This window comes from Mangifera indica, chromosome 1 (genome assembly GCF_011075055.1).
Source record: "Mangifera indica cultivar Alphonso chromosome 1, CATAS_Mindica_2.1, whole genome shotgun sequence".
Lineage (NCBI taxonomy): Eukaryota > Viridiplantae > Streptophyta > Magnoliopsida > Sapindales > Anacardiaceae > Mangifera > Mangifera indica.
In genome coordinates, this window is record NC_058137.1 from 25970399 (window position 1) to 25981317 (window position 10919).

Sequence of the window (10919 nt, forward strand, 5' to 3'; positions counted from 1 at the left end):
CTAACACTGGGACCAAAATAGAACACATTTCAGGTTCAGAGACTGCCACGTGTTTCTCTTTTTTTTCAACTAATAATATTATATATATATATAAGTTTTTTATTATATAATTATATAATTATATGATTTATTATTATTTTATTTTTAATTTAAAATTATTAAATTATTTGATAATATATATCAAATATATATATATATATATATATATATATATATATATATTTATATATTTAAAATTGATATTTATAATTTCCCCACTTTTCTGCATCACATTAAATCAGAGACCTTGGCCACATTTTTATTTGTTTGACCTAGTAATAATATCTAGTAATAAACCCTATTACCACACATGTTACACAATGTTTATTCTGGTTTCAGGTTTCACTATAAGTCATATAATCAGAAATTCAGTATAATCCATCTTTTAAACATTTGTCCAATTCATTCAATCAGGAACGAATGTTTGAAAATTAATAAAATTATATCAACATAATTTTAAATATTTAATTAATGTATTATTATATAATTAAATAATTTTAAATTATAAATAAAATAACATATTATGTTTTAAAATATAAATTATGAGATTTAGATTACATATTAAAAAATATAAATTTTTTATATGGATTTTATATGATTTTGAATTTTGAATTAAATAATTAATTTTTTAAATATAATTATTTTTAATTTATATTATTTGATATTAAAATAATCATTATACTCTTGTGATGTAATATTTTTTCGGAGTTAGCATGTGATCAATCTGCGTTAACGTCAACGGACAAGGACGTGGGGAAGTGTCTTTTTTTTTTTTTTTTTACCTGTTTTCTGAAAAAGACAGGTAAATGGACAGGTAGGGACCATTCAATTATGGTTGAATGGAAAATGGAAAAAATGGGGCTTAATTGATAAGGTGCAGAAGTGAAATGATTTTTGGTACACATCTTTCGAATCTCTCTTATCTTGTATATTTTCTCAATGGATTTTGATTTCTATTAATTCCAATTAATGGTATTATATATAATTCCAAGACAATGCAACAAATAAAGCAAAATAAATGATTTTATTAGAGTGACAAGTCTGTCTTCGTATTCATGGGTATGAAACTAGTAAACCCACTGGTCTTGTGTTTTGTTTTCTCCTTTATGGCCAAGCATTAGCAAGCAAGAGTTGTTGTTGAGAGCAAGCGTTTCTCATTCCTCCATTAACATTCTGATGAAAAATGTAAAAAACAAGGCTCCATAGTTCAATGAATGAAGCAATGTGGCAAGAACTTTAATAGGAGATTCTTCAGCTTATGCATTATGATATCACAGGTCTACATATTTTACCTCAACAAATGTAACAGTTTCAGTTTCAGCATGGACTTTTATTTTATAAGAATTTGATCAGAGGTGAGAGTTTAGTTAGTGAATCTCCAGCTTAAGATTCTATGATTTTCTATGAGTTGGCCGGTGGCTGCGCAGAACCCAACATACATTTCATCAGCTAAATCATTGAGGTCAATTTCCATCTCCAGCAATGGCACGCGAGGCTTCTTCATTTTTTTAGGGGCCATTGTCACCTTAATGTAATAATCTGCATATTCAATCCATGCCCGGTTGATCTCGCCATTTTGAGCTTCAATTCACGGAAAGATCAGTAGGTCTCATTGCCATTGTTGGCTTTTTTATCAAACCAGTACCCAGCTTTGTCTGCAGTCAGAGAAAAGAGAGAGCCTGTGTTGACACTGACATGGTTATCGTTAATATCTTTAAACTCTTGATTTCTAAACACATCAAATTCAACACCAAAGACGTGCGTATTGGGGTTATTGTTGCTGGATTTATTCAAGAAGCCGAGATACTGAGCTGGTGCAGCATCTTCAATGCATGCCGAAGCCACAAAGATGAAGGCTAAACCATGGCCAGGAAGTTTTGTTCTTGTAAGGGGTGATAGAGAAGGTGAAAGAAGTCTTAAATGATCGAGCAAGAGGGGTGTTTGGAACCTTGGTGGAGATTTTAAACGGGTAAAGAGCTCTTCCAATGGAGAAAGGGATATCCTGGGTGAGAGAAATAGCGGAGGAGTCTAGCATTGCACTGCCATACAGCTGCATTTCTGAAGCATCAAAGCCATATTGAAGGCAAAACTTACATTACACCATTTGCAGACTGCAAGCCAAAAAGGGCCAGCAATGGCAACAGTAGTTTGAAAAGTTCATTGTCAAGTAGCTCTGGAGTTCCAAGCTCTATCTATGTGCAAATACATAGCAACTGCTAGCTCATCCGAAAATTAATCAGTTTTCAACTCCTTCCAGAACAAAACATGGGTAGAGTCTAAAGGAATCAATCCAACTTTAATTTTTCATTACTATTAACGGACCACATTTGCCATTTTTTCCAACTCAGCGGCTGTGCCTTTAGAAATCAAGGTTGGCTGGTACACAACTTGACATAACGAGGAAAAAAGGATGAATGTATGAATCTTAAAGAGGGAAGATAGAGAGACAGAGATCAATACCCTACTTAGCAGCTTTGAGCAACGTATTACTTCTTTTTATCACAAAATACAGTCATGTTTCCAAAATAAATTATGGCTAATAATAAGCTCTACAAGAAGGGCCAAGATCTTAGAGACTGGAGTTGCCGAGTGGAAAGAAAATACATGTAATAAATTGGAGAGAGATTTCTCAGTAAGCTATTAACATAGCTAAATATGGTCACTGGCCATCTGCCTAAAACACCACCTATACAACGGCCCAATTAACAAGTGACATCATATTTGAGGAGTGTGAAAATCACCAGCCCATTAATTCTGCAGTGATCTTCCTCCTGATAATGCCTTTCGCCATAAGTGCAATTGAGACACCTCAACGCCCAGAAACAAATAACGAATTGGTTGATAACTGGTTCCCTTCCGCCTGAACTTTTCTGACCTTTGCCTTGTCAAGGCGTGCTCGTCTAACAACTTCCTGAATCTGTCGATCATGGTCCTTAAGCACCTGATCCATGTTACCAGGAACCAGCAATGGACCAGAGTAATGGATTTTGGGACCCTTTGACCCATAGCCAAGCTAGCAAACAGTAAAAGTGTTAGACACTCAAAATTGCACGGATAATGCCGAATCCCTAACTACATGAATTCATCCTGTTTGTTAGGAGGTTAATCAAGAGATCAGTAAAACAGATTTACAGGAGAAAAATAAAGCACAGAGATACTAACCATAATTGGATCTTTGTTGCCAATTCTTCCATCTTTTTTATGAGGGTGATGCTTCTGGTCCTGTTGCATCAAAGATTCTGAGGTTTCTTTCAAAGATCCTGGAAACCTTGCTATTAGCTTTGGAACTTCCTGTTGTGAAGAACCAGACCTTTCTCTATGATCGTCAGACAATAAACTCCTCCTTGCTGCCACTAAACCCGACATTGATGACAGATCAGCACCAGTAGAAACCTTTGGAGCATCATCTGGGTTTTTTGCAGCCTTTGCCCAAGCAGCTTGATGAGACAGTGGTCCTGAATGAGAGGCTCTCTTGTGATGATGCCCCTGGGATTCAGTAGTTGCTTCTACCACTTGTGATGGTCTAGGAGGATCTATGGGGAATCCAGAGGCAACTTCTTCTGGATGAGGGTTAAACTTCTCACTCCGGCTCTTAGAATTGGGCTGGGTTTGTCTTTTCTGAAACAAGAAAGCAATCATCTTAGTCTGTAAGTTATCTACATTAAAGCCCAAGTGAGATAAAGCAAACAACAAAAGCAATGGAACAGAGAGACTGAAAAGGTGAATTATACATATAAAATACTTGCTTAGCTGCCTAGGTTGCTGAAAGGGGAAGAAGAAATTTAAAAGCATTTATAGTAAACATTGTGGCTTCAACATACTAAAAGGCTATCCTATTGAACAGCAGAATTATGACACAAATCTCCCATACCTCTAAAGCCTAGCAGAGTTGAATGCCCACAAATTTGATGACTTAATTCTTATTCAGTATCTCTACTCTGGGCTTCATCTCTTTCATTCCTAAATCTAAAATACTGTAGAATCATGTGACTAAGCTAATGATAAAATACACCAAACCATGATGAAGTAACAAATTGTAGGGGTTTCTTGTTGTTGTCACCACTACATAAAAGATTTACGACTACAATGCACTAGTTACTGCATGCATGTTAGTAGAGGGAAGAGATTATTAAATTAAAAATACATTACCTGCATGGACAAAGCCAATTCAGCATTGGCATCAGGGGCTGGTATGGCTCTGGAGTCTCTTGTTCCTTTCCTTTCAGGGTCAAGCCTCTGGCCCTTGCTTCCTACAGCTCCTTGTCTACAGAGTAAACCAACACAATCTTGTTAGTATCAAGCATACATACATATCAACATTTCAGCAGTACATAAGTTCAAAACAATGGAAGAATAGCTTATTAAAAGAAGACATAAAATCAACCGTACAACAAATTGAAGCCCCAAGAGTAGAAAAAATCAACAATTTGACTCATAACTGCATAGTTTATGTGCGCACATTTGAATTAAAGGTTATTCTCACCTGAACAATCACAACAGAGAGCGAAACATGCTCTTAAAATTACCAAAATGGATTTTTACACGAGGCAAAGAAGCCCAATGATGCAAACTACCAGACTATATATGTCTTTCAATGATATCAATAAACTGTGTCAGAGTTGTTATGATACACACCTTCTAGCTTCCTCATCCCGTATTTTTGCATCAAACTCTTTGCTTGGAGGATATTTTGGCAAACTGGAAGGATCACAAGGAAGAGGTTTCGCCATAAAAAACTGGGCAACATTAAGCACACACCAATCAGAACACAGCAGGAAAAAAGGCTATTAATTAATTACCAAGAGAATCAAATAAAGAACACTATGACTGATACAAAACGAAAAAATATACAAGCTACAAAATAATGCATCTACATTTATAAACTTAAGGAAAGAGAAAAAAAAACAAAAACAAAAACTACACAGGATTAAAAGACAAAGTATTGCTTGTTCACAAGTGATGCAGTCTCCATTATACAATAAATTTGAGAGCCAATAAACCCATCCAAAAACATCCTCTCCGAAAAATATTTGGATATTGATGATAGTTTATACAAGAAAGCAGCCATAGATCATCATCAGAAGATTTACCACAGAAAATTCTGTATTTAGAACTCAGTGAATAGCAACAAAAGAAATGTATTGGAACACCCATGTAAGAGTTATATTTTCACTCTTTAATGGAACTAGTGCATCAGCATCGCAAACAAATGTTTATAAATCAACCTAATTAGAAGTCAAGTAACAGTGGAAGAACATTCCTTGAAGTAAAAAACAATAAGCAAGCACAAACACTATTGGGAGATAGGGTTTTTGGGGACATATGTCCCAATTTTAGAAAGAAGGGTTTAGTATATTATGGGCCAAAGGAGAGGAGAAGAAAATTAGAGTTTTGAGCAACTTAGCTGTGGGCAGCCTTGGAGTTAATTAGGGATGTTTCCAGCACCTCGAATGGCTGGAATTGGGAGGTCCCATTTTCTCAACTTGCCAGTTTATCCTATTGTAATCCCCCTTTTTCAATAAAATCGATTTATTGTTTATCTGCTGTTTTTGGGTGAATATTTGCAGGGTTCTAACGAACACATTTGCTCAATTGAAGCACCATGGCAACATTTAAGAAATTCTGTGAGATTTGGTTTATCAAAAGATTCTTACCTCACTCTTCAGAGCAGAAGCAGCAGATCCTCGATCAGCTGGATCAATTGAAAGAAGGGTATCCATAAGCCCTAAAGCTGGTGCAGGGAAATCCTTAAATGTTTCAGCCACACAACGTTTATAAGGCTGCTGTGGCTTAAAGATTGTAGCGTGTGGCAACTTTGATTTTCTCCAATAATCCTCAGAAGGTGAACCACACAACTTAAAAATTTTATGCAGCTGCTCCACCTAACAATCACAAAAAGATGCTAACTTTTTAAATATTTAAATACTATAACAGAATACTTCAAACTAAGCAACCAAAAGATTGAAAAAAAAAATAAAAAAACTCTTCCTACGATCTCTTCATTCACACAGTCCCACATTTATAAGACAAGAGTGTGGAGATATCTTAGGAGTTCATACCCCTGACATTGCTCCTTGGAGAGGTAAAAACTGGTAAAATAATATCATTCATATACAAGCTTGGGCATAGAACAACTTCAGGGGGGAGCCATTCACAGGTCATTAGAATTAATTTTCCACAAAATTCCAGCGCACTCCTAAAATGAAATTGATTGCATTGCAGCAAAACAAATGACATTGAAAAGAGAGCTGCAAGAATCTGAATTTTCTTGGTGACCGTAAACTCCATAATTTATACCTCAGTTCTCCCAGGCATGATAGGCTTGCCGGCATACAACTCAGCAAGTATGCAACCTGTACTCCATAAATCTACAGCAGTACCATAGCAAGTTGCTCCAAGTAAAAGCTCTGGTGGGCGGTACCAAAGAGTTACAACACGACTTGTCAGTGGTAGATTTTGCTGGGGATCATAAAAACTTGCTAGACCAAAATCAGCAATCTTCAAGATTCCATTGTTGTCTATCAAAAGATTGGAACCCTTTATGTCACGATGTAGAACACCACGACTGTGACAATGATCAAGCCCATGCAAAAGTTGCTGCATGTAACATTTAACCTGCCAAATATAGAATATCAAAAATTAGAGCCTGAGACTATACAAATAACTGATAAAAAGATGTTAATACTTAAGTATATCTATGTTTCACAGGCTAGCTTCCATGTTATTGCTATGTTAAGAATAAAGACTGTAATAGCAATGTACGGAAAATTCCAAATTTATATATTGCAAAGATCATGAATTACATGGAATGTCACTTCCAACAAACCAGTTGTTTCCCTAGAGAAGAAAACAAAACCGTTTTACAAGTACCTGTGATTCAGTAAATTTCAGACCAGGGTGTGAGGCAAGGCCTGCCAAATCATGTTCCATGTACTCAAACACAAGGTACAAGCTGCAAGACATCCTTGATGTAACTAGGCCTTCCAGTTTTATTACATTCAAGTGATCAAGCCTACGGAGAATATGAATTTCCCTTGCCATAAAGCGAACACTCTCTGGCTCCAAGTTATCAAACCTTACTTTCTTCAGGGCAACAATTTTCTTTTGATCAAGATCACGAGCTCTATAAACATTACTGTAAGTACCCTGGCCAATCTGCATTAAAATAGATATCATAAAACTATGTATGGAAACAAGCCTATGAGAAATGTCAATATAAATTAAATTAAATAACTACTCATGAAAGAGAATAATCTACATTTATTTTACTGAGACAATTTTACAAGTAAGGCTGCTCAAAACCTAAACACTGAAATAAGACTCAGATTGTCTAGGCAGTAGCTTAAGTGGTGCGACAGGAAAAAAAAAAAACCTTTATACTAAAATCATAAGTTGCATTTCATAAAAATTAGAGGAAAGAAAAAAGGCTAGACACAAACAAAGCCGCATACATAAAATATTTCTAAGTTAGATATATTGTTTCACTTCCTGAAGAACTCAAAGTTAGAAAACTAAAAGTATATCAAAAGTCAACTAGAAGTATATAGTGTTTGAAAAATGATTTCTCCAACTATTTAAGGTTGGAGATAACTCCTTTCGACATTATTTCATACCATTAAGAATTCATTTCAACAAAAAGCTACAAATCAGTCTAATGTAAATGGCCTTCCAACTTTTAAACCACCAGGTGACAAATATGGCCCCAAACAAATCATGGGTTCAGAGACTAGTGACACTACCCTCCCAAAACCTAGTAATCGTTTCTATTCCATCTCCATTTCGCATGGACTACAAGAATTCATCTTACCATAGAGTAGCAAAATACAAATTAAAACTCATGCATTCAATGAATAAGACAGATGCATATACTTATACATTTATCAATAAATAAAATTAGAAAATGACAATATAAAAACACAAAATAAATATAACAGTGATATATAATATATTACTGAATCAAAGAAGAAGCTTACTTTGTCCAACTTCTCAAAAGAATCTGCACGTCGTGGAACCCATCCCCTGATTGCCTCTCCAGCCACTGTGGCCAACCAAGCAGGCCAACCTGCTGCCACCTGCTCTCCTTCTGTAGCTTTAGGAATACTACCCATCCCTGGATGGTGTTGAGCAACAATATATTCCATCCTCTCTCTCTTCCGATCAAAATTCTCACCACGCAACCGAATAGACCCATTCACCTGCTTATTAATCAACATTGTTCTCCCATCATTACTATCATATTGATCTTTCATTCGATATGCATCCTCTCTCCTTGAGGAAGTTCCCCTTGATACTCTCATGTCCGATGAGGCCTTACTCGGGAAACGCTCCCTTGGACTCTCATTACTATCTTCAATAGCAGAGGGTTTACCACAAATACAACCCATTATTCACCAACACCACCAAAAACCGTCCTTCAAAATCAATGGTTACACCACAACTATAGCATTTCCAATATACTTCTTCCCTCTTCTCCTACACCAAGCTTAATAAAGCTTAACTTCTCCGCAACTAAATCAAGGACATTCAAGGCACAAACCCCACTAAAAATCAAGATTAACGCAATCCAATTCTTGCACCATCAACATACTCTTTCCAACTCTAAAACAACAAATTTGCATTAACAAACAACTCCAGATTCTGAGCCCCGAATGCTAAAAACCTCCAAAATCACGCACAACACCTCAAAAACAACAGTCCTAAGGCTACATCAAACAACTACAATATCGAAATCAAATAAATCCACAACTCAAAGCACTTCAATACTACCACATCAAAAACCTAAAAACTCACCTACCCAATTAAAAAAACACCAAAATCTTCGCAGCTTAAGCCATTTTATTCCTCCGCAACTAACTCATTGCTCCAAGCAAAGAAATTGCAAAAAGATTGAAACTCTGAATGCGTATGATTAAAAAAAAAAAAACAGAAAGTGAGTGATTTAGGGTTTGCAGATCTAGAGCGCACAGAGATTTTTGATTTAGAAAGAAAGAAGGAAAGACTCCACACACGAATAGCAACGAGTGTAGTTTTTTTCACAGAAGATGAAAATTTTATTTTATTTTATTTAAATTTTTGTTGGTGGAATATTTAATTTTATAATATATAGTAACTGTTATCAATAATTTCTACACTTATTTTGTCACGGCGCGTATTTAAAGTGCGAAGAGGCGCAGCCTTCAGTAAAAAGACATTCTTATATTGTGTGGTGGCAATCCCACGCTCTCTGACGAGGAATGTTGTTGCACTCTCTCAATTATTTCCTTCAGTATTCAAATAAAATAGAAATAAAATCACGTGAGCGTGTCACGCGCATCATAAAGAGAGTGAAAAGTATCACTAAAAGTTTACCCTATGACTCCTCCTAACTTCCCAATGAAAAGTTCGGTCGTCGGCTTTTCCGTTGCTTTATCAGTACTTATTATTAATTAATTAATAAAATCAAATTGTGTTAGGTGAATGAAATTCCCATTTCACCCTTCCAACTCACTTACACTGAAAACAGTACATTTTGTAGCTTTTAGCCGACCCCACTTAACTTAATCATATATTTAATCTGTGATTAACTTTAAGCTCCTGATTATGTTCCACTTGCTTGTATAATTATTATTTTTTATTTATTTATTATATTTTGGTGATGCTAAACTCAACAAGACAACGAATACCATTAAAAATAAAATTAGTAGGTTTTTACGGACAGAGCCTCAGAGATATCATATATTATAAATCAACCATTTTATACTCTTAAGGCCAAAAGACTTACTCTCACCCAACTATTAATACAACCCCAAATTCACAATTGTTAAGAATTAAAAATTTAAATGTTCATCTGATAATTATTAAAATTAATAAAATATATTAATTTGAATGATATAATTGTCATTTAACATTTAATATTGAAAAAAATAAAATTGTCTTTTTTCTCTTTTAAAATTTTAAAAATTAATAATTTTTCTAAGTTAAAACTCTAAAAACTTCACTTTTCCTCTACAGGGTTTAGTTTTTTCCCTTCCTTCTCCAACAATCTTCTTTGTCACCGATCAACTTAGGCTTCCTATTTGTCTTTTTCTCCGATGCTTTCTTGCCTTCCCAATGATCTCCCTGAAAATGAATCGGTGAATAATTATCGAATCACATAATGATTATTAAATAGACAAGTGGAAATATCATGATTAAAAATTTATCTTTAATTTAATATCATTCAGTCATATAATAATATATTATTTAAATACTAAATTAAGTATTTAAAATTAGATAAATATAATTTTATCGATAAAGTTATTATCTTTAATTAAAAATTAGTAAATGCTTTGTGAACGAACTCTTATATCTAAAATCGATACAATTTAATTAAGAAAATGACAGTGATGGAAAGCAATGTTTCAAAATGTATCATTGGATGATGAAAACATTATCAATTAATCTCGAAGACCTTCATACTTAATGCAGTCAAAACAGGTTTTATAAAAACATCATCCTAATTCCAAAAAATCAAATGCCTCCCTAAGTTATGATTAAATAACGTTTTAGTAACCTTTTAGTCTTTTATTATTGACGAACAACATTAGAAACTAAAATTTTACTGACAAAAATAATGATATGAAAATGGGAAGGTGGGTGGGGTTGTCATTTAGATAGAATACCAGCCAAAAAAAGGTTAAAATAATGAAGACTCTATCCATATGATGATGATGCATACATGAAATTTATGGTGGTGTCTTCTGCCTTTGTGACAAAGAAACATGTTAATGGGTCCAAATAGACCCATGTGGGGACTGTCTCCTTGTGGTTCAACACATGGGTAGTGTAGCTTCTCATGATCATAGGTTGTTCTTTGGTTGACTATCACACTGACAAGATTAATAAAAATTATGAATATTTAA

At 34.6% G+C, this 10919-nt stretch overlaps 1 protein-coding gene across 1 annotated transcript; it reads right to left on the reverse strand.

Moving 5' to 3' along the window:
- Positions 1-2512: 2512 nt before the first annotated feature.
- Positions 2513-9083, reverse strand: LOC123223670 (probable serine/threonine-protein kinase At1g54610). The gene is made up of 8 exons (XM_044646971.1): positions 8013-9083; positions 6910-7194; positions 6337-6654; positions 5694-5921; positions 4675-4775; positions 4189-4303; positions 3202-3657; positions 2513-3052 (listed from the first exon to the last, which is right to left on the reverse strand). Exons 1-8 carry the CDS (start codon positions 8421-8423, stop codon positions 2849-2851), a joined length of 2118 nt encoding a protein of 705 aa, XP_044502906.1. The 5' UTR covers positions 8424-9083; the 3' UTR covers positions 2513-2848.
- Between the last annotated feature and the right edge of the window lie 1836 nt (positions 9084-10919).